This window comes from Lontra canadensis, unplaced genomic scaffold (assembly GCF_010015895.1).
Source record: "Lontra canadensis isolate GAN:19392208 unplaced genomic scaffold, GSC_riverotter_1.0 scaffold3, whole genome shotgun sequence".
NCBI classification, from domain to species: Eukaryota; Metazoa; Chordata; class Mammalia; order Carnivora; family Mustelidae; genus Lontra; species Lontra canadensis.
The window spans coordinates 37,206,036-37,229,239 of NW_022630997.1; the positions used below are offsets into that span (position 1 = coordinate 37,206,036).

Consider the following 23,204-nt stretch of genomic DNA (forward strand, 5'->3'; position numbering starts at 1 on the left):
GAGATATATCCATATATCTTCTTTATCCACATATATATATCCACATATATCTTCTTTATCTTTTTCTTTATCAATTGTTGCACCCTTGGACTGTTTCCATAGTGTGGCTATTGTAGACAATGCTGCCGTAAACATTAGTGTGCATGTATTATCCATGAATTCGTATTTTTGTTTCAGAATTTACAAAGAATTTCGTATTCTTTGAGTAAATACCTAGTAGTACAATTTCTGGGTCCTAGGGTAGCTCTATTTTTAACTTTTTGAGAAACCTCCATGCTGTTTTCCAGAGTGGTTGCACCAGCCTGCATTCCCGCCAATAGTGCAAGAGGGTTCCCCTTTCTCCACATCCTCGCCAACACCTGTTGTTCTTTGTGTCGTTGATTTGAGCCATCCTGACAGGTGTGAGGTGACATCTCATTGTAGCTTTGATTTGCATTTCCTCAATGATGAGTCATATTGAGCATCTTACCATGTGTTTGTTGTCCGTGAGTATGTTTCCTTTGGAAAAATGTCTATTCATGTCTTCTGCCCCTTTTTCAGTTGGGTTATTCTGTTTTGGGGTGTTGAGTTTAATAAGTTCTTTGTATATCTTGAATACTTACCCTTTATCAGGTAGGTCATTTGCAAATATCTTCTCCCATTCCATAGGTTGCCTTTTAGTTTTGGTGTTTCTTTTCGCTGTACGGGAGCTTTGTATTTTGATGTAGCCCTGAGAGTTTATTTTTGCTTTTGTTTCCCTTGCCACAGAGGACATATCTAGAAAGAAATTGCTATGGCTGATGTCAACAAGTTACTGCCGGTGTTCTCTTCTAGGACTTTTTATGGTTTCAGGTCTCACATTTGGGTCTTTAATCCATTTTGAGTCTGTTTTTGCTTATGGTGCAAGAAAGTGGTCCAGTTTCCCAACACCACTTGTGGAAAAGACTTCTTTTCCCCATCGGATATTTTTTCCTACTCTGTTGAAGATTAATTGAACATATAATTGCACATTCATTTCTGGGTTTTCTATCCTGTTCCATTGGTCTATGTGTCTGTCTTTGTGCCAGTACCATGCTGTTTTCATCACTACAGTTTTGTTACGTAACTTGGAGTCCAGAATTGTGATGCCTCCAGCTTTTTTTTTTTTTTCAAGGTTGCTTTGGCTATTTAGGGTCTTTTGCGGTTCCATACAAATTTTAGAATTGTTGGTGCATTTTGATAGGGATTGCATTAACTGCGTAGATTGCTTTGGGTAATAGAGACACTTTAATGATATTTGTTCTTCCAATCCTGGAGCATGGAATGTCTTTCCCTTTCTTTGTGTCATTTTCAGTTTCTTTCATCGGTGTTTGATAGTTCTCAGAGTATGGTCTTTCACCTCTGTGGTTAGGTTTATTCCTCGGATCTTATTATTTTTGATGCAATCGTAAATGGGATTGGTTCCTTAATTTCTCTTTCTGCTGCTTCACTATTAGTGTATAGAAATGCAATAGATTTTTGTACATTGATCTTGTATGCTGCAATTTCACTGAATTCATTTATTCGTTCTAGTAGTTTTTTGGCAGAGTCTTTCGGATTTTCTATATACGGTATCGTGTCTTCTGCAAATGGGGAAAGTCTGACTTCCTCCTTGTTGATCTAGATGCCATTTATCTGTTGTCTGATTGCTGAGGCTGGGACTTCCAGTACTGTGTTGAATAAAAGCAGTGAGAGTGGACGGCCCCTGTCTTTTTCCTGACTGTAGAGGAAAAGCTCTCAGATTTTCCCCCCTGAGGAGGATATTAGCTGTGAGTTTTTCATAGAAGGCCTTCATGATGTTGAGGTGTGTTCCCTCTAAACCTACTTTGTCGAGGGTTTTTATCAGGAATGGTGGTTGTATTTCGTCAAATGCTTTTCCTGCACCTGTTGAGAGGATCCCTATGGTTCTCAACCTTTTATGAATGTGACGTATCACGTTGATTGGTCGATCTTTTTTTTCTTAATCATCTTTCCGGTTTGTGCAGTCGGAAGGTCTGGGGTCAGGAGAGCCAGGATCTGACCTGACAGGTCTCTGTCCACTGTCATCGATCTCACCACTGTGCCTCTCCAGGCCCGTTTCCCCACCTACACAGCAGGGCATCCAGCTCCATCTGGAATCCTTCACTGTGACGACGGCTCTGGGCTGTGACCCCAGAGGCTGTCCTAGGATCACCCACACAGGTTTTGGGCTGGTGCAGGGAGGAGGCCTGGGGCCCAGTGGGAATGCTGACAGTTGCGGAGAAGGACAGGCTGGGGTGCTGCCCGCTGCCCCATATTGGGTGAGGGAGAGTGAGCTCTGACGCATGCTCCTCTCCTGCAGCTAGCTGAGGGCCGCTGGGCTGGATGCCTTCTCTCGGGGGACACCGTGGGCATCTATAGCCTCTTCCTCCTCCCAGAGCTGACCTGTGTCACCCAAGTAAGAAGAGAAAGTACTCTCCTCATAAATAACTCCAGCAATACAGATTTCAGCTTCTGGGGTCAGAGAGACGGGAGTCACCCTCCCAGTTTAAACAACTAAATTAACGGACAAAATATGTGACACAATGGTGTCCAGCTGTTGGACAGAACAGGCATCCCTGAGAAAAGGGAAAAACAAGCAAATGGGGTGAGGCCTGTGGTTGCGGAGCATGCTGCCTGGACAGTCTCGGGTCGCCGAGCCAGGCAGGGGAAGCCACACAGTCCAGCCAGCTCCCTTACTTGAGGAACTCAGGGAGCAGAGGCTACGTAGAGTTTTCAGAGCAGAACACTGGGGAGAAGGGTGCCTGGGTGGCTCAGTGGGTTAAGCCTCTGCCTTCGGCTCAGGTCATGATCTCAGGGCCCTGGGATCAAGTCCTAACATCGGGCTCTCTGCTCAGCAGGGAGCCTGCTTCTCCCCCCACCCCCCACCCCTCTGCCTGTTGCTCTGCTTGCTTGTGCACTCTCTCCGTCAAATAAATAAATAAAATCTTAAAAAAAAAAAAGAACACTGGAAAGAAGACAGCTGCACTGAGAATGGAAAGTGACGTGGAGAGGAGGAAGATCCCGCAGAGAGGTCTCCAGACCCGTGCAGAGGGCCCCTCACCCAGTTAGCTGAGAACAGATCGGTGCATATGTGTGAGGAGATGATCCAAATCTGACCAAAGGACCGCTCCCCAGCCCAGAAGGAACAGGTAAAACCAAATCCCCAAAGTTCCCAGGGGGACAGAAATGGTTGGAGTCCTCACCAGCCAGATCAGGAAACCTCATAATAAACAGGGCAGACCACTGAGAACCACATGACCTCAGAAAGGGGACTAAATTAGTCCTTCCCTAAAGGGTGAGCTCATCTCTTCAACAAAGCTCAAAACCAAGCCTCAAAGAAATAAAACAGCCTCCAAATAACTTACTTGCATTCCGCAACAAAGCTTAAGAATGTTTACAGGAACACAACGATATCCAAAACATTTTAATGAGGTAAAATGTCTGGCATCCATTAAAAGTTAGGCATATAAAGAAGTAGAAATAAGTAAAAACAGACACAGAAATCACACAGATAATGGATGAGTAGACATTAAAGCAGTTGTTGTAACTGGATTCTGTATTTTCAAGAAGGTAGAGGAAAGCATAGACATGTTAAAAAGAAACATGGAAACAATATTTTTAAATACCTCAAACTTTTAGTGATGAAAATTTTTTTTTCTGATACAAAAAATACACTGGAAATTAACAGCAAATAAAAAGAAGAAAGGATTAGTAAAACCTGTACTTCCTCTGCATTAGGCCCACCTGTCTGCTTAACCTGGCCTTAGACCGAGCATTTGTTTAAGAATAAAACTATGGTGGTGGTCTGGAAAAGAAAGAAAAGAAAAGGGAGGGAGGGAGGGGAGAAGAGAGGGAGGGAAGGAGGAATAAAGGAACAAAGGAAGAGGGAGAGAGAGAGAGAGAAAGAGAAAGAAAGAAAGAGAAAGGAAGGAAGGAAGAAAAGAGAAAAGATTAGGGGACTTGACGACATAGTTATAGACACTATCCAAAATGAAATGCACCAATATAAAAAGACGGGGAAAAAAAAAAAGAACAGGGCATCAATGAGATGTGGGCAACTCCTGTTGTTCAAATTAGGAATCCCCAAAGGAGAGGAAGAACAGAATGATATATGAAGAAATAATTAACTAAAAATTTTCAAAATTTGTGCAATCTATAAATCAAAGAAGGACAATAAACCCAAGAAATATATAAAGAAAACCATATATTGCACCATAATCCAATTGCTTAAAATCAGGTAGAAAATCATAAAAGAAGATAGAAGGAAATGGGTACATTACATACAGAAGAACAAAGATTAAAATTGTACCATGCTTCTCATAAGGGGGGAAAAAACATCTAAGCCAGAAGACAGGGAAGCAGCATCTTTAAATTACTTAGAGGAGAAACTGTCAACCTAGAATTTTAACTCAGCAAAAATATCTCTGCAAATCCCAAATCTGATAAAGGACTTGTGTCTAGAATATATAAAGAGCTCTTACAACTCAACAATATAAAGACAAATAACCCGATTTAAAAACAAAGGATCTGAGTAGACATTTCTTCAAAGAAGACATACAAATGGCCAATAAACACATGAAAAGATGCTCAACATCCTCAGTAAAATCAAAACTGAAATGAGATAATACTTTACACCAACTAGGATGGTGAGAATTGAAAAGATAGATAATCAGAGGTGTGGTGAGGCTGTAGATAAACTGAAACTCTCATACACGGCTGGTGAAAATGTAAAATTCTGTTGTCACTTTGAAAAACAGTTTGGCAGTTCCTCAAAACAGTAAACAGATAATTACTATATGATCCAGCGATTCTTACACTATATGTAAAGCAGTACAATATATTTGCAGGTGATCTGTGGTAAGTTAAACTATATATTGTAGCCCTAGAGAAACCACTAAAAATATAAAATGAAGAATTAAGTCTAGTAAGTCAATAAAAATGGGATCATTTGAGAGAAGAAAAGCTCAATCCAAAAAAAAAAAAAAAAGGAACAAAAAGCAGATGGGACAAAGAGAAAATAAATAGCATGATGGTCAACTTAAATCTAATGATGTTGATAATTACATTCAATATAAATGGTTTAAACATCTAGTTGAGTGGCAGAGATTGTCAGACTGGATAAGAAAGCAAAGCTCAATGCAACACATGTGATCCTTTTCTCTTAGCTCTAAATTCTCCCTTGCCCTGTTTGTGATACTCTAAGAGTTCTCCTTTGCCATCTGGAATTATATTAAACTTTGTCAATAGAGGGCACTGGAGAGACATTTTATTCTTTAGAGTTCTCTTTCCCCTTAGTAGATAAACCCATGTTATGGTTAATTTTTTTTTTATTCAGTTATAGTTAACATAGCGTGTTATATTAGGTGTAGGTATACAATATAGTGATTCCACAGTTCTATACATTTCTCAGTGCTCACCATGATAGGTGTACCCTTAATACCCTTGATCACCCATCCCCTGCCCACCTCCCCTCTGGCAACCATGTTTGTTCTCTGTTTTTAAGAGTCTGTTTTTTTGTTTGTTTCTTAAATTCCACATACGAGCAAAAACTTATGGTATTTGTCCTTCTTTGACTGACTCATTTCACTTAGCATTTATACCTTCTATGTCCATCCAAGTTGTTACAAATGGCAAAATTTTATTCTTTTTTATGGCTGAGTAGTATTCCACGTTGAATATATACCGCATTTTCTTTATCTATTCAACTAGCAATGGATAATTGCTATTATAAATAATGCTGCAATAAACATAGGGGTGTATATATCTTTTCAAAGTAGTGTTTTCATTTTCTTTGGATAAATACCAGTAGTAGAATTACTGGATCATATGTTAATTCTATTTTTAATTTTTTTTTGGAACCTCGATATTGCCTTCCACAGTGGCTGCACCAGTGTGCATTCCCACCAACAGTGCAAGAGGGTTCCCGTTTCTCCACATCCTAACACTTATTGTTTCTGATGTTTTTTGATTTTGGCCATTCTGACAGGTGTGAGGTGATATCTCATTGTGGTTTTCATTTGCATTTCCCTGATGATTAGCAATATTGAGTATCTTCTCATGTGTCTGTTAGCCATCTGTATGCCTTCTTTGAAAAAAGTGTCTATTTAGATCCCCTGCCTATTTTTAAAATGGATTATAGATTTTTGGTGTTGAGTTGTAGAAGTTCTTTATATATTTCGGATACTAACCCCTTATTGGATACAACATTTGCAAATATCTTCTCCCATTCAGTAGGCTGCCTTTTGTTTTGTTGATGGTTTCCTTTGCTGTGCAAAAGTGTTTTATTTTGGTGTAGTCCCAATAGTTTAATTTTGCTTTTGTTTCCCTTGCCTCAAGAGGAATATCTAGAAAAATGTTTCTACAGCTGTTGTCAAATTACCACCTATGTATTCTTCTAGGAATTGTATGGTTTCAGGTCTCACATTTAGGTCTTTCAACCATTTTGAGTTTATTTTTGTGTATGGTATAAGAAACTGGCCCACTTTCATTCTTTGGCATTCTGTAGCTGTCCTTATTTTCCCAACACAGTTTATTAAAGAGACTGTCTTTTCCCTATTGTATATTCTTGCCTCCTTTGCCATAAATTAATTGATCATAAGAGTGTGGGTGTATTTCTGGACTCTCTATTCTGTTCCATTAATCTATGTGTCTATTCATGTGCCAGTATATAAATTTTATATTCAACTTTCCCTGTTAGAATTATTGGGTTGTTTCTCTATCAGGTTTGGACCCTGACCAATATAGAACTAACACTGGCCAGTGGTCTAGGAGATAACTCCAAAAAGATGGGATTTAGAGATTTGTTTGGCTGTGTCTTTGGGCTTGAAGGCAGCTCTGAACTACCTGCCAGTGGGAAATGGAATGCTAGCAACGCATGGCATGCTGTGACATCACAATGAATCACGTTATCTCTTGTGATTATGTGACGAGAGAAGCATGTGCCTTGGGAGGCCAGGTGGCTGCCCCACTTGACTATTACAGCAGCAATGATGACCATAAGGACTGTGATGTGGGATGAATTATTCTGAGCATACTTGACAGTTCACCAAAAGAAAATGACAAATTCTCAGCTTAAGTTCTGGTCAAGAACCACGAAGCTTCTGTAACAACTCTAAAAAGATTCTCTCATTTCTTACAGACACTAGGCTGATATCCCTTAAAATCAAACAAACATTTAATGGTGCAGGTTGCCGAATTAAATTTCAATTCATATCTTAAATTAATATAAACTCATAGTCTCCCTAAGTTTTTCATGTGAAAGGGCAAGAATGGGATACTGAAATTTGTAACAGGGACATCTGATTGCATGGAAATAAGACTAACTTGACCCCTCACGTCATTCCACCCCTCCCTGAGCAGTAGAAGTAGCTTCCCTTCTGTGTCAGAGAGGAACAGGCTTCCTTGCTTACAAACATTGTTAGCACTTCCTCCGGGCAGGTGCTTGGAAATGCAATGCCCACCAAACCCATAACTAGTTCATTCCTCAGCAGTTTCCAGAGGAACAGGAGGACCCAGAGAAAACAGGTCATACACCCAAAGAATTGTGAGACTTCACGAATATATATATATATATATATATATATATATATATATATATAATTTATTTATTTATTTATTTGACAGAGAAAGAGATATCACAAATAGATAGAGAGGCAGGCAGAGACAGGGAGAAGCAGGCTCCCCACCAAGCAGAGAGCCAGATGTGGGGCTTGATCCCAGGACCGGAGACCATGACCTGAGCTGAAGGCAGAATCTTAACCCACTGAGCCAACCTGGCACCAGCTAATATATATTTTTAAGCGTATATATTGAGCTATGGTTCACGTGTCATACAATTCATCCGTTTAAAGTGCACGATTTGATGGTTTTTAGTCTAGGCACAGAGAGAGGCAACCACCAGAAGAGCCCATTTTAGGAGATTTCCATCATTGCATTAAGAGACCTCATACACCTTACCTATCACCCACTTATTCCCCCACCGACACCAACTTCTTCAGCTTAGGTAACCACTAATCCACTTCCTGCCTTGATAGATTTTTCCCGTCCTGAACATTTCATATGAATGAAATTATATACAAAAACTAATCGTGTGCTTTATGGTGACTAACATAACACAATCAAATAAATAAATAAACTTTAAAAATTAAAAAAAAAAAGAAATCATATAGTTTGTGGTCTGGGACTGGCTTCTTTCACTCAGTATAATGTTTTCAAGCTTTTCCCAGGTGGTAGCACGGATCAGCACCTCATTCCTTCTTATAGCCAAATAACATTGCACCGTGCGTGGGGCACCTGGGTGGTTCCGTTGGTTAAAGCTTCTGCCTTCGGCTCAGGTCATGATCCCAAGGTCCTGGGATCGAGCCCCACATCTGGCTCTCTGCTCAGCGGGGAGCCTGCTCCCCCCACCCCACGCCTGCCTCTGCCTACTTGTGATCTCTCTCTCTGCCAAATAAATAAATAAAATCTTTAAAAAAAACAACAACACAACATTACACTGTGCAGACATACCAGTTTTGATCCGTTTGCTCATTGTGGAACACTTGGATTGTTTCCACTTCTGACCGTTATCAATAATGCTCCTGCAAGCGTTAGCATAAAAGTCACTGTGTAGAAGTTCATTTCTCTGCGCTGTACACCCCGGAGTGGACTTGGTGACTCTGTGCAGTCATCTCAGGAAATGCCGGACTGTTTTCCAAAGCAGGTGGACTATGTTACATCCTAGCATCAGTAATCGGTTTCTCCCATTGCATGGCTTTTCAGTCTCTGGATGGTGTTCTCTGTGGCACAAACATTTTTAATTTTAATTAAAATGAAGCCTAATTTATCTGTTTGTTTGTGTTTTTCTTTTGTTGATGATACATTGGGGTCCTATCCATAATCCTTCGGCAAATCAGATACATTCCTCAGCAGTGCTGTCTTTACTCTTGAGCTCATCCACGGATGTCTCCATTTCTGGGGTCGTTTTTGGTATATATACATATCTTTTTTTTTTTTCCCTTGTAGCGTCTTCACTAGACTCTTTCTTATAATTTCTGCTAAAATTACTCCCCATCTGTTTGTGCATGTTGTCCATCTTTCTCCTACTAGATACTTCCACATAGTAATCCCAGTTATTTTAATGCCCCCGCTCTGGGAGGGTTGTAGTCGAGTCTGATTCTGTTGATGGTTTTAGTGACCAACAGTGTTTCTTCCTTGAATGCTGAACGTTACTTGAACAATAGAAGAGACAGCAGTGTGGTGTACACTCTGGCCAACAGGCGTGCTGCTCTGTATTTTGAGTCTATTGTGGGAAATTAGTCGATGGAGGCAGAAGTTGAGCTGGGTTTGGGTTGTGTCATCACTGTCCTTCCTTTTGGAGCCCTGTGGACACAGACTCCTATAGCAGTGGCCAACTGTCCTTGGGGAGAAGTCGGGGTGTGGAAGGCTTTGTCTCAATGTGTGTAACCCACTTTCAGCTCAGTGTGGCATAGAAGGTATCTGTCTCTATGCCTTTCCTTCCCCGCAAGCTGGGGAGGTGGGGGGAGGGGGGCACGTGGTCCTGGTCCGGCTTCAGTCTTAGGCATGTCTTGGGTGCGCGTCTGTTCCTCTCCAGGGGTAGCTGATTTCCGGTTGGTACCTGAATGGGTTCTCAGGCCCTGGTTGGCTTCTTGTCCTCCCCAGGGGGTTAGAGGATGTTCTCTTCTACCTTTCCCCCACTCAGCATGAACTTTCACCTCTTCCTGGGGATGAAGGGAATGCTGCCCTTTCCCTAGCGGATTAAGAATTTTGCTTCATGGGAGAACATCTGAGGAAGTGACCAAGGCCTCATGCCAGGAGCTGTAGATCACTGTGGACTGTCAGCAGCAAGGCAGGTCCCGGGCCTTTCTCCTGAGCATCTGGCGGAGGCCTGGCTGGGGGAGACACCCTGCGAGCCAATGTGAACTTGCTCTGTGCACAGGGGGCTCCAGCCATTCCAGACAAATCGGTCCCTCCTTTGCGCTTACAATTCAATAAAATTTTACTGGATTTCATCTTCCTCACTTGTCCTGTGGCCGGGTCTTTCTGCAGTGCTCTGCCACAGGCGAGACGGTTTGGCTGTCCTCTCTCCTCGGAACTCAGAATGACCTAGTTGCCTTTCTGATGAACTCAAGAGAAGTCACAACTTCATAGCTTAGCCACCCTTCTATTGTTGTTGGGGCAGGAATGTTTCTTGTGGCTTCTCTATCCTAAGCCAATGCAGAAACCCATAGCGATTATTAATATAATGAGGTTATGGGTAATTTAGATTCTTTGTATTTTATATTTATGGAACTTTTGAATTTTTACAAGTGTATTTGGTTTTACAAGCAGAAAAGAAAAATGAGCTGGGATTCTTCAGAGAAACCGAACCAATAGTGTGTGTATGTGTGTGTGCGTGTGTGTGTGTGTGTGAAACAGGATTTATTATAAGGAATTGGCTCACATAATTATGGGGGCTGAGGAGTTCCAAGATCTGCAGCTGGCAAGCTGGGAACCCCGAAGAGCCGTTGGTGTAGCTCCAGTCCAAGTCTGAAGGCCTGGAAACCAGGAGCACCGATGTGTGGAAGCTCCACTCCAACAGCCAGCATACTGGAGCCCCAAGAAGAGCAGATGTTTCGGTTGGGGGGCAGAAGGCTGACATTCCAGCACAATTAGGTAGGAGTTCTTCTTACTCAGCCTTTGGTTCTATTCTGGTCTTTAACCAACTGGATGAGCCCCACCCACCAACTGGAAAGTTAATCCCCTTCAGAAACACCCTCACAGACACATCCAGAATAATGCTTGACCCAACGTCTGGGTCCCCCATGGCTCATTCAAACTGACACATAAAATTAACCATCATAGTGTTACAATAATAATAATAGTACCATCATAATTCTGGACAGCGTCATAAGGCTGAGACTGATCTGGGAGGCTCGGTGGTGCCAAGACTTTCTCTATCCGCCCTGTTCCAGTGGCCTGGACACCCAGCTGACTTCTGGCTTCCAGAAGCCACTCATTGAGAAATGTTGTCCAGTCTGAACCCACATAAGCCGGACCTTTCTCTTGATGACAAAGGAAGAGCTGAGGCCACCACACAGAGGTCCACCCCTCAAAGGCACCTCACTGCCCTGAGGCCTTAGGAAGCCATGTTTGCTAGCCCTAGGAAGAGCAGTGGCCCACAATGCTTGGGCTGGACAGGTGGCCCGGCCTCACCATCCCACAGTCACAAGGCACTTTCTGAAAGTGGAGGGCTTGCTCCAGATTCCCAGAGCTTCCAGCAAAAAGTGTTTCCAGAAGCAACCAAGGACACTAGTGGTCTAGTGGTTTCCTTTTGAGTCTCGCCCACCCTGGCCTGTGCTCAAATTCTCAAACCTTCGAACTATTGTTTTAAAATTCAGATTCCTAGATCCTACCCATGGAGATCTGTATTCAATAGGTCTCAGGTGTGGCCCAGGACTCTTCATGCGTTACCACCCCCCAGGACTCCTGGGAAATATTCACAGACATTCCTTTTCATGGAGCAACATGCTAGAGTTCAGAAGTGTGTTAAATTCCCCACATTCTCACACGTGCTCCATGAAGGGAGTCAGACGCAGAAAGCAAATCTTCCATGACTCCATATATACCAAGTCCCAGAATAGGCAAGAGGCACGCATGGTGACAGGACTCAGTGGCAGCCCCGGAAGGCACATAGGGACGATGCTGGAGAGAGAGAAATGTTCTACAACTTCATCTGGTGTGTGAATTTGTCAAAAGGGATGGAGCTGTACACTTCAAATATGTGAGCTCTGTTATATGCAAACCATACCTCAGCGAAGTCATTTTGAAAAGCTTGTCAGATGTTACCTCAGAAAAACGATATTTCAGATGTTTACACACCGGGCTCCCATGACATCACGGGATCATATCTGAGAGCATGTGTGTGACTCACTGCTTCTTTCATGCGTTAGGTGCCGCGTGCCAATAAGTCACCCTCTTATCTGTGTATCAGGCTCCTGCTTGATCCAGTAAGACCAGCCCCAGGCCCCCGAGCAGGGTGCTTAGGAAAGAACTGGAGAGTGGAGTGAGGGGCCCCATCTTCAGGAAACTCCGAGTTTAGGCAGTTCTTGCATTCCAGTCCCCTGTGCCACACCGCACTCCTCTGGAGGGACACACACACACACACACACACACACACACACACACAAACACACACTCTGTGCTCATGGAAAAGGAAAGGCTCTGTGGGGTCAACACAAGCCCCACGGGCTCTGTGACCAAAACGCCTCAGAAATCACCATGGGGTTGACTGGTCGCAACTTGAGGGGAGGCCCCTCACGCTTGCCACCAGCACCACTGTTTCCCTAGGGTCCCAGAGGTCAGGAGAAAACTCCACAGGGACAGAAGTTGTGGCTCTGACCTCAGAAATCATGAGCTCTGAATGTGGGGATCAGAGGACCAAGGGGCATTGGGGGAGGCCCCCACAGGGAGCCCTCTGGATTGGCGTTTCCGAGGTTCTAAGCCCGTTCTGCCAACCAACTCGCAGGGTTGCCTGGGGCCATGGTGACCCCGCTGGGGTCTCAGTTCTCCCATCTATAAAATGTTGGACTGGATGATTAATTACCAATTATTATCACCATTATCATGATTACTGTTGGGTTCAAGATCCCTCTCTTCAAATGAAACCCCTTGTAGAGCTCCAGTAAGAAAAAAGAGGGTATCTGATTGTTCTGAGGACCCTACAGCTCTTAAGAATTGTTTAAAAAGTACTAGTCTAGCTGGGCTCCTAGTCCTTGCAACTGAGCTCTGGAAACTGCCCTCATGGAAACCCTCCAGGACTCCAAACGGCCCGACTCCAGCCACTGTGACCTCAGAATGACAGGAAGCACACATAACCGGACCCTGGGAACCCCAACGTGAAATAACTCTGTTCATATTGTGAACAGAATGCAATGATTCTACTACTTGGACTGCCATCGCTGGCCTGCCCTCCCACTCCCCAGTCTGCCTTCCCCATCACCTCAGAATCATCTAGAATTCCAAATGTAAGCAGCAAATCTAGGATAGTCAACTCCACACCTAACTTCTGATGATCACAGATCCCTCTCTAAGACTCTGACATGGGAAATGTCATCAACTGTCACTCCAGAGCACCCATTAAAATGATGGGCCAGGCCCCACGATAAGCACTTTGCACGGATCACCTTGGCCTCTCTCCACCTTGTGAGCCAGGCATTACTGCTATCCCATTATGCAGCTGAGGAAAACAGACTCGGGGTCACCAAGAGGTGGAGCTGGGATTCTGGCAGGTGGGGGGTCAGCCAGTGCTCACAGCCAGGCTATGGGTTCTAAGATATCTTGTCTGGGCCCATCTCATCTCTGAGGATAAGAGCACCATCCTTGGTTGCTGGAGTGATTAAATGAGATGGTCCAAGTAAAAACCCTCAGGGTAGCCCAGATGTGTGTGTGGTAACTCAGTAAAGACTGGGTCCAAATACTTGAGCTGTAAACCCTGCTTCCTAAAACCACCAGACACCAGACAGTCTTCTACAGAAAATAGGATTTATTTTCACATTTCAAGTAAACACAAATAAATGTCCCACAAGTGTATTACATACAAAATCAGTCAATTTATTAACCACAGAAAAATCAAAGCCCTCCAGAAAAGACATGTCCGGGCCACTTCCATTCTTCACCAACTCACGGACTGGGCACAGTTCACGGTGGGTTTGTTCCCGGGTTCGTCTGCATCTGCCCCCATGGACTCCCCTCAAAACCACAGCAGCAAACCAACAGGATTCACAGTGGCTGGGATAAGTGCTGTGGCTGTGGCCCCTTCACTAAAGCCCCAATCGTGTTCCAAAGGCCAAGATCTGGGGTTCCGTGGCTTCAGCCACCAACTGGGGTCCTGCCACAGCACAGGGCAGTTAGTGTCACAGCTTCGTCTCTAGGCAATCTTGTTAATTAAATTATTTCAATTAGAAGAGACATAATGGCCCTTTTGCAACAGCTGGCCTTCCCGCCTCAGTCGAGGAAAGGGCAGCAACCTGTCCCTGAAGCTAAGCCATCACCACCCCAATGTCCAAGGCACGGGTGACCTTGGGCTGGCCGGATGAGGAGTGGTGATATCACATCCGTGATGGGTGTCCAGAAATGGGGCGGTGAGGGAGGGCGGACGCTGGGGAAGCAGCATGGCGGGCCTGGTGGAGATCTGACGCTCAGGAGAGGTCTCGCTCCAGCACATAGTGATGGTGGAAGGCGCACAGGCACCCGGACGGGGCACCGCTGCTGGCGCCTGAGGTGGCCACCTAGGTTAGTCAACATGAGTGCAGCTACTACCGGCCTAGCGCCCCGTGGCCGTGGCCATGGCCGTGGGCAGTTAGCTCAATTGGCCACAGTCCGTGATGACGATCTTCTTAGACGTTTTCCCACTCCTGGAACCGAAAGATTCTATTTTCTTCACGACATCCATTCCCTCTTTAACGTGGCCAAACACGACATGTTTGCCGTCCAACCTGTGAGTCGAGCCAGGTAAGAGTAAGAGTAGTGCAATGTCACCCAATGTCATGGTCACCTGGTCGTGGAACTATTTAGCAGAGATGGCAATTCTGAAAGGGACCTACACAGAAAATCTGGACCCTGCCCTCACAGCTCTGGTACGAGGCCTTGCTGAGCGCCCCCAAACAGACCAGAGGGTCTCTCCCTTCTGGGGCCTGTGCTGCCTCCTCTGCTGCGTGACCTTGTCCTGGGCCACTTAACCTGAATCCTGGTAACCTCATCTACGAAAAGTGAATTATTCTTGTTCTGCACAGGGAGATAACAGGGTGTTAAACTCCTCCCAGAAAATAAGAAGTCCGTGTAAATGGAACAATCTTAATGGTCACGAGTGACAAGGTAAGAGCCAAGACACCACGTGTGGCTCTCTCCATCTGAGAGACTTTCAAGAATCTAAACAGCCCCTTAGTCCAGTGCCAGCAAGGCCAACACTGGTTACCACCTGGGGCAGAACTGCAGGACCCATCAGAGGTTCCATGGAAATAGCAGAGGGCAGGCAGAGCCAGCAGGCACCTGCCCAGCCCTGACATCTGTGTCCCTTCTGGCCTGGGGGCTAGAGACAACCAGGACCAATCTATCACTCAGGTCTCTCTAAAGTCCTAGGAAATGGGCTTTGTGAAGTCTTAGCTCTTGGCCAGCTAATGTCCCCTCAACCCCATATGCCTCAGGGCTAGGATGCAGGGAACTCTGGGCAGAGGAACTTATTAGGTAGTGGGACAGCGACCAGGGAAGACACCCCTAAAATCCACAGGCACGTGGGCCACAGACCTCCATGGTGCATTCCAAGCTCAAGGCAAGCCGGGAAACAACAGGTTAAACCAAGCAAATAGGCTTCCACCACAGGCCACCTTGAGGCCCGTGAGTTCTGCAGTATGTCCCAGACGGATGTGGTACAAGTCCTTTGGCACAACACATGAAGGAAATTCCAACTGACAGCAAACAGAAGCCTAACACAGACACAGTTCTAAGAACAACCCAAATTCCCCCTCAGTCCTTTCATGAATTTTACCTTCTCTCATAGGGACACACATCCCAGCGGAGGGCTGCCGCCCCAGAGCATGGTCCAGCCTCATGCTACCCTTCCCCGGAAGCACACAAACCCTCTTCTGGCTGCAAGGCCAGCCCTCATGTGGAGCCTGGGGCAAGGAACTCACCAGTCTGTCTTTATGGTGCAGATGAAGAACTGGGAGCCGTTGGTGTTGGGGCCTGCGTTCGCCATAGACAGGACACCTAGAGAAACAGGCAGGAGTGAGCCAGGCTGCCCCAGGAGGCCCCTCACTGGGGAACCATTCACAAGAGCAGACAGTTTCCAGCATAGCAAGGACACTGGGGTCTGATGGTCCTGGAGCTTGAAGAGGACAAGCAGGGCCCAGAGGACGACTGGCTCCCCGGGGCCCGTCCCCCCTGTGCTGCCACAGGAAGGACAGGGCCTTGTGGAAGCTCTCCGCGGCAGAGCCAGCATGGGAGTTTGGCGCACTGCATCCTGGGTCTTAAACGTGACACAACACTGGGTTTTATTGAAAGGCTTTCTCCCCAGCTTCTCAAAGAAAGACTTGTTTTTAAACGGAGAGCTCAGCACGACAAAGCTCCAGGAAAACCAACACTCCAACCCAGAGTGCTGAAGGAGGGAAGGGGCATCGCTGGGTATCGGGAAATCGGACCCGGCCACCCAACCGTGGTGGGCATGGTGGGCTGGGTAGGCAGGCCAGCAGCCGGGCCAGAGCTCAGGGCACTCAGAACAGGGAATGGTGGCCCCCACTCACCTGGTCCCACATGCTTCAGTGTGAAGTTCTCATCAGGAAAGCGGCTTCCATAAATGGACTTGCCCCCAGTGCCATTGTGATTGGTGAAGTCTCCCGCCTGCGAGCACAGAGCACCTTCTGAGCAGCCAACCACCAGCGCTGGCAGGAGAAGGCTGCCGCGGCGCAGGGACATGGCCCCCAACCCACTTGGGGCCTCCCCAGCCAGAAGCCCCGCAGGCCAAGGGGTCAGAAAACATCCAAAGATGTCCGGACTCCTAGCTTCAATGTTTTCTGCCATTAATCACTACCCTACCTTCCAAATGATCCACTTTTTAATTTGGGCAGGTTTTTTAAAAGACTCTCAAAGGATCTAATAGCTATTCTGTGATGATCTGTAGATAGTGACCTAGAATTTTCTACCTACAGCTCTTGGAGGGGAGACAAGGAGGTGACCAGGGAGTCCGTGTTCCCAAGTCTGGTCGGGGGAGGGTGGGGGGTGGAGCAGCAGCTGGCCCAGAGCCAATTCCCTATGCTGAGCCCCCCTTCTCCCGCATCACCAGGCCTCGCGGCCTCCCTACACCTTGCAGACCCAGGACGGAGTCCCCCCGGGTCTGGCATCCCTCCTCACAGCTTGCCCGAGGTTTCCAAGGGAGCGGTGGCCAGAAGAGCCCGGGCCCTGGCCAAGGACTCACGGCTATCTTCCTGAGATATGACCCTCAGGTGAGAGAGAGAACCCGACCAGCCTGACCTAAGCACCTACAAATGCCAGTAAGGTGTCCCCAGACAGGATGATTCAAAACCCTGGCCTCAGCCTCCCGTGCCACCAACTCATGCCTCAGAGAGCCCTCCAGCCTTGGAAGGGCCCGCTCCTGCCAGCTGCTGTTCAGAGGAAGACCCTCGCCCGGCTCAGGACAGTCCCTTCAGCTTCTTCTTCATCCACTGCCTCCCTCAGGCAGAGCTGGGAGGGCCTCGGCGGCAGAGAGCCACAGGCCTAGCCAGGCATGTCCCACAGCCACAACCTCCCTTCCCGTCCCTGCAGTCATCACATTGGACACGTCAGCAGGCCCAGCCCCAACCCACTGCCACTCACCGCAGAGGATGACAGCCCCAGGGAGGAGTGGAGGGAATGGGGCAGAGAACTCTGGGTGGGAAGGACTTCAAAGAGCTCATGACACTCGTGTCCCTGCCTCTATGGCCTGCTGGCCTCAAGACACCAACCCCTGTCTTACGGGGCCTGATCTAACAGAGGACAACCCCCAGCACAGCTGGGGTCCTGACCCTGGGAAGTTCTTGCTGTCCTCCTCTATCCCAAAACTTCTGACACAGCCTTACTGAGGTTTTTGAAAAAACAGGCAGCACACATGACTAAAGAACATTCATTTAACCAAGAAAGATGCCCCGCTCTAAAGGAGAAGCTCCGAGTCCAGACCCGTGCGTTCTTGTTGGAGCCGTCTCCCTCCCTCCCTCCCAACCTCCCACGCCAAGCACTCAGTGGGACACACGGGGACGTGGCCGGAGACGGCCTAAATACGCTGATCCTGCAAAGCCTGAAGATCTACTCCCCGCCCCCGTGCACAGCTGGATCTCAATGCCGGTTCCCACCAGCCCATCCTGCCCCTGGCTCCGTTGCTCAACCGCCGGGGCCACCCAACCCACTCCACCCTCTCTGAGTGAGAAGACAGGCCAAGAGGGTAATGCGTCCTCTCCATTCAGTATCTCACAACCACCCTATAAGGTGGCCCCTGCTGTCCCCCCCACCCACCGACAGGGAAGTGAGGCAGACAGGGCTGCTGTACCTGACACATGAAGGATGGAATCACTCTGTGGAAAGTAGAGCCTTTGTAGCCAAAGCCTTTCTCCCCAGTACACAGGGCTCTAAAGTTCTCTGAGGGTTGAAGGAAGACAGAGATCAGCAGGGCCAGGCCTCAACTCCAGGGTCACAACTCGTTCAAGCCTGCACCCTTTTACCCCCCAGGAGGTGAACAGGGGGTGGAAAGACCCCAAGCCTGCTCCCCGGGTCTGTTCTGGCTGTGCTACCCAGGGCAGGTCACCTTCTCACAGCTCAGTGTCCCGGTGTCCAAGCACTGTGACAAGAGCACAGGCTCCTGGCAGGGAATCCCTAGGCCATGCAGCCACTGCCCCACCAGGCACCAGGAGGGAGGAAGGGGTCCCGGTGGAAATTTACATAAGGCTATACTGGACTGGTGGGCAGGGCCAACACCGAGGCTCAGAGAGGGACAGAAAGTTGCCACAGGGTTACCCAGCAGCTGAGCCTCATGTGGAACTCTCATCTGGTCGTGGGTCTTGGTGCCCCAACTCCTCTCACCATCCCACGCATCTGGCCTGGCCCCTCTCTCTTCCATCTAGACCAGACTCAGAAGGCCCCAAGTCCCGTCTTACCTGCTGTTTTTGGGACGACATCTGCCTTCAGCTGTGGGGAGGGAAGGGGCCAAGAGAAGATGGTCAGTCCAGAAGTAGGTGAGAGAAGAAACCTCCTCACCAACCAACCCCCACAGCGGCCAAGGAGCCCCATCCACTTGCGGGGCTCCCAGCCCTCAGCAAGAGGCAGCCTAGGCAGCTATCATCTCCGCCAGTTGTTTCCTGAACCCAGGCTGGGAGGAGGCAGCCTCGGTTTCCCTAGCTATCAGAAGACATGACAGTGCCATCCTGGCCTACTTCTAGGATCAAAGCTGGCAGAGCTTATACAGCTTGACCCCAAGCATCAGAGACTCAGGGCCGGGAGAGGTGCCAGTCCAAGCTCAATGCACAGAGGGGAAACAGGCTTCAAGGCAGGGGAGTGGGTGGGTGGGTAAGGAGAGGCTAGAGCCCCATCCAAACAGCCTTCTTGAGTCCAAGCTTCAGAAGCCACCCTGCCACAAAACCACAAAATAAAGGGGAGTAAGGAGAGTGGTCTCCATTTTCCAGAAGGGAAACTGAGGCCTACCAGAGGTCCCTCTGTTCAAAAGAGGGTCTGGCTTGAGAGCCACACCTGAGCTTCCCCATTTGTTCCCCCTACTTGTTTCTTACTTTGTGAGTCCGAGAGCGTGGCGGGGTTGGAGTTGGGATGCAGGTCCCCTGGGCACTCTACCCCGACTTGCGGGGGGCCGCCCGGGTCCGTCTGGGGGTAGAAGCCCCCAAGGCCCGCCCGGCAGGAGAGGAGGCCGGCTGGCCTGAAACCACCTCTGCTCCTGCCCCAGCGCCGGGAGGCGGGGTGAGTCCCACCGAGGGGGCGGGGCCGGACACCTCATTACGCAAGGGCAGCCACGTGAGCACCCCGCCAGCCCGCTGCCCGGACCCTCGAGCCCCCGGACACCCGCCCTCGAGCTCCCGGGTCTGGGCGCTGACCCCGCGAGGTCGCAGGACCTCTCCCCGACCTCGGGGCCAGCCAGCAGGGCCGGGATCCCACAGTCCACGACCTGACCTTGAGCTTTCTCCTCCACACTTGCCCTCCCTCCCGCCTCCACTACTCCAAAGTGCCGAGAGGATACCGTAAGAGACCAATCTGATGCCCCCCTCTAGGGATGGGGAAACTGAGGCCATGGCCAGGGGCGGGAAGCAAGGTCTCCCAGCCAGTTGGGCACAGCGCCGGGCCCGTCCCCGTGCAGTACGCTCACCTCCAGCACCACGCGGCCGAGCGGCTGCCCGTCGGCGCCCACGTCCAGGTACACGAGCGGGTTCCGGGAGGAAGAGGACGAGTCGCGGGAGCCGCCGCCGCTGCTGCTGCTGCTGCAGGCGCGGGCCGCGGGGAGGCGCAGCGGCGCGGAGCGCGGGACGGGGAGCAGGCCGAGCAGGCGGGGACCGCAGCGCAGCGCCAGCATCGCGGCTGCGGGTCGGGGCGGGAGAGCAGCGGCGGGAGCTGAGGCGGCGGAAGCGACGGCTACGCGCGCAGAGGTTGGAGTCAGCCACGGCCCCGCGCCGCCGTCTTTATTGGTCGGGCCGGCCTTGAGGCCCCGCCCCCACCCGCACTGCCCGCCCCCTCCGGGCCTGTTCGCGGGCGACCCCTGGCGGCCGTAGCGGGCGGCACAGCCAGGCGGCTGGGGCGATGGAGCGTGAGCTCCTTGCAACCGGTTCCCCAAGGACCAGAGACCTGAGGGGCAGACACGACCTGGCAAAAGGGGGCCAGTTCCATTTTGTAAGCGTCCCAGATTAAAAACAGAGAGAGGGAAATATGCTAAAACGTGGTTAACTCCAAAATAAGGGCATCCATATGTTTTTATTTGAATATAACAAAAATCTCCGTTTGAGCCCCTGTATAGGCCTCCCCTCCACCCATAGACCCTGCAGACGGAGAGATCAAGAGAGACAGTGGGTGAGAGACAAAGAAGGTGGAGGTGAGAGGTGAACAAGAGTGAGAGGTGCAGGAGGACACAGGCAGGGACCCCTCCCCTGCTGACCACAGGCCTCCGAGTCCTAGTCTGGCCCTTTCTCCAGACACTTCTGGACACCAGATCGTCTTCCCACACAACTGGAACTCAGCAGGTCCCAGCGGGCTCTGGCCAGGCCCCAGCTCTCCACGGGGTTGGGTCCGATGCCCCCTCCCCAATGCCATAGACAGACAGTTCTGGTCCCTAGCAACAGGGTCAGCTGGCTGCTGGCTTCCCTCCCACCCCAGTCACCCCAAGAACACACCTGCAGGTCACACAGTACAGGGGTGATTCCACAGGGAATGCAAGGAAAAGTGAAAAGGTAAGGCAGAAAGAGAAGGGGAGCTGAGAACCCTGGTGAGGAGAATTTACCCCACGTGTTAAGGGGCTTCATGGAAGCGTGGTAGGGGTGGGGGTCCACAGTTGGTAAATAATAGGGGCCCAGGCAGAGCATCTCAGCAAGCACCTGTGCTCTCCGGGTGGGAAACAAGGACCCAGAGTGAGGAAGGCACTGCCTGGGGCTAGGAGCACCCTGCACCTTTCTCTGTCAGCCTGCACCTGTCAGACCTCTAAGCCTCAGTTTCCCCACTGGAGAATCAAGATGGGGTGGTAGTCCTTACTCTGCTTCTTCCCAGGTCTGTTTCAAGGGTAACATGAACAAGAGAGAGGGGCGTGTGTCGACCGTTAAGTGCTGTGCTATGAGCATCAGTGATGGACAGGGTCTAGACTGTCTTCGCTTCAGGTCTAGGGCTGCGACAACAGTGGGTCTCAGCTGCAGGGGCTCAGAGGTCCAAGGGGCCCAAGAAGAGGGTGGAGGCTGAACCTTAGGGTGTGGGCTTGAACTGAGACCTGAATCAGCTCCTGGGAAGGGGTAAGACGGCAAAATGCTGGCCCGAGTAAATTTGTGAGGTTAAAGCAGCATGTCTTAGGCTCATTAGAATTCTGGCCTTGGCTCTTTCCTAGAAGTTTACAGTCTGCTTCTCTTCTCCTGGCCCAGGAGAAGCCTGGTCACTCAGTGATGGCCCAGCTGCATCTTGGAGCCCAGAGCCTCCCCAGGGTCCAGCCCAGGATGGAGCCTCACTCTGTCCTGGGGAATGGCTCCTCCTTTCTCATGATTATCATGCCCTGAAGTAGAGCAGGGCTGAATGGGGAGTCGGCTTGCCCCCTGCCCCATCTGGGGCCCACAACAGTTTCCCAGATCCCCAGCCCCGCATCAGTGCGTACTGTCGATTTGAAAGAGGAAGAGAGGAACCACCTCCCATGTCGGTTCCAGTTCCTTAGTTCACACAGCCCTTCGCTACACCAGGTGGATTAATGGTGCCCCGTGGTCCTTCAAGCCTGCTCCTGCGGGGAAGCCTCCGTCTATCCCCCACCCCAACGAAACCTGAGCAGCCCTAACCCAGGGAAGAGCTGCCTTCATTCACTCAAGCACTTTAGCTCTTGGAGCCCTTCCCCGGCCCTTAGTGTATCTGCTTCCCAGCCATAGCCTGGTTGGCAGTTCCATTTTGCAGGTGGGGAAGGAAAGTCTTAAGAGACAAGAGAGTGAGTTGTCTGGGGCTGGAGGGTTGGAGCTGGGAGGACTCTGATCCCAGGGCAAGGGTGTACTGCATAGGCCAGATCCTTCCCGCTGCCATCATGGAGCTGGGAATGGGGTGGGGAGGGCAAGAGAGACAATCCAGGGACAGACAACACAGCAAGAGAGAGGCTGAGGAGTTAGCCAGAGGAGGCTGTGGAACTCAAGGGACAGGGAAGATGGTTTCTGCCTGGGGGGATCAGCCTGGACACAACACATTTGAGGGGGCAGAGACACAAAGATGTCCCCAGAGGGGCAAATGAGCCAGAGGCAGCCCAGCGTACCTTCAAGGAAAGGCTGCAATATTGACCATAAGCTGAAAGCCTGGGGTGTGGGTAGGGGGAAATCACAGAGGGTCCTGAAGGCCAGGCTGAGGTATAACGTTATTGGATAGCACTGGGGAGCCATGGATGGTGCAGTGCCCCCATCCCTATGACTCCAAACTGAGAACTAGCCTCATTCACTCATGTTACTCCTACCCTCTTTGGAAAATCAATGTCATCACTCCCTCCTGCTCAAGCCGAAGAAATTTCCACCTTCCCCACAGGCTGAGCTGTGATGTCATCCTTACTTGTACTGTCCTCAGCGGCTTCAGGAGGAGGGACGGTCCCTGGGCTGAGCCCTGAACGGAAGCATGCCCAGCCCTCGAGGACTCCCGGCCCAGGTGAGACTGGGCAGGTGTCAGCACTCAGATGGCTCTGAGGCTATTTATAGACTCTGTGTCATCCTCAGAAACAGCAGTTTCTCTCCACTCGGCTAAAGTGGCTTCTCATTCAGGATGTTAATGGCTTTTGTCACCTGGGGATCCTGTGGGATTCCTTTAGGTATCATAGAGCCAAAGAACAGACAGGTCATGCTGACATTCAGGGGTGACAAATTCAGACGCCTAGGGGGCCAGGCAGTGACATACACAGTGAAACATACTAGGCAAGTCTCTAGGGAGTGAGGGGAGACAGTGCTATGTCCAAACACCCCAGTTAGAGGGGCAGCTGCTTCCCAGGCCAGCCAATTGTG

At 49.3% G+C, this 23,204-nt stretch overlaps 1 protein-coding gene across 1 annotated transcript; it reads right to left on the reverse strand.

Annotated features, from left to right (window-relative positions):
* Positions 1-13,499: 13,499 nt before the first annotated feature.
* On the reverse strand, positions 13,500-20,121 carry PPIF (peptidylprolyl isomerase F). Its single transcript, XM_032838869.1, has 6 exons — positions 19,868-20,121; positions 18,654-18,684; positions 18,050-18,138; positions 16,275-16,371; positions 15,666-15,741; positions 13,500-14,471 (listed from the first exon to the last, which is right to left on the reverse strand). Exons 1-6 carry the CDS (start codon positions 20,069-20,071, stop codon positions 14,336-14,338), a joined length of 633 nt encoding a protein of 210 aa, XP_032694760.1. The 5' UTR covers positions 20,072-20,121; the 3' UTR covers positions 13,500-14,335.
* Positions 20,122-23,204: the final 3,083 nt, after the last annotated feature.

Excerpts from the sequence above, each read along its gene's own strand:
- PPIF (XM_032838869.1), bottom strand. The coding sequence starts at position 20,071 with ATGCTGGCGCTGCGCTGCGGTCCCCGCCTGCTCGGCCTGCTCCCCGTC. Across the intron at positions 18,139-18,653 it reads TGTCGTCCCAAAAACAGCAG|AGAACTTTAGAGCCCTGTGT; the intron begins GTAAGACGGGAC and ends TTCAACCCTCAG. Across the intron at positions 16,372-18,049 it reads TTCCATCCTTCATGTGTCAG|GCGGGAGACTTCACCAATCA; the intron begins GTACAGCAGCCC and ends CTGTGCTCGCAG.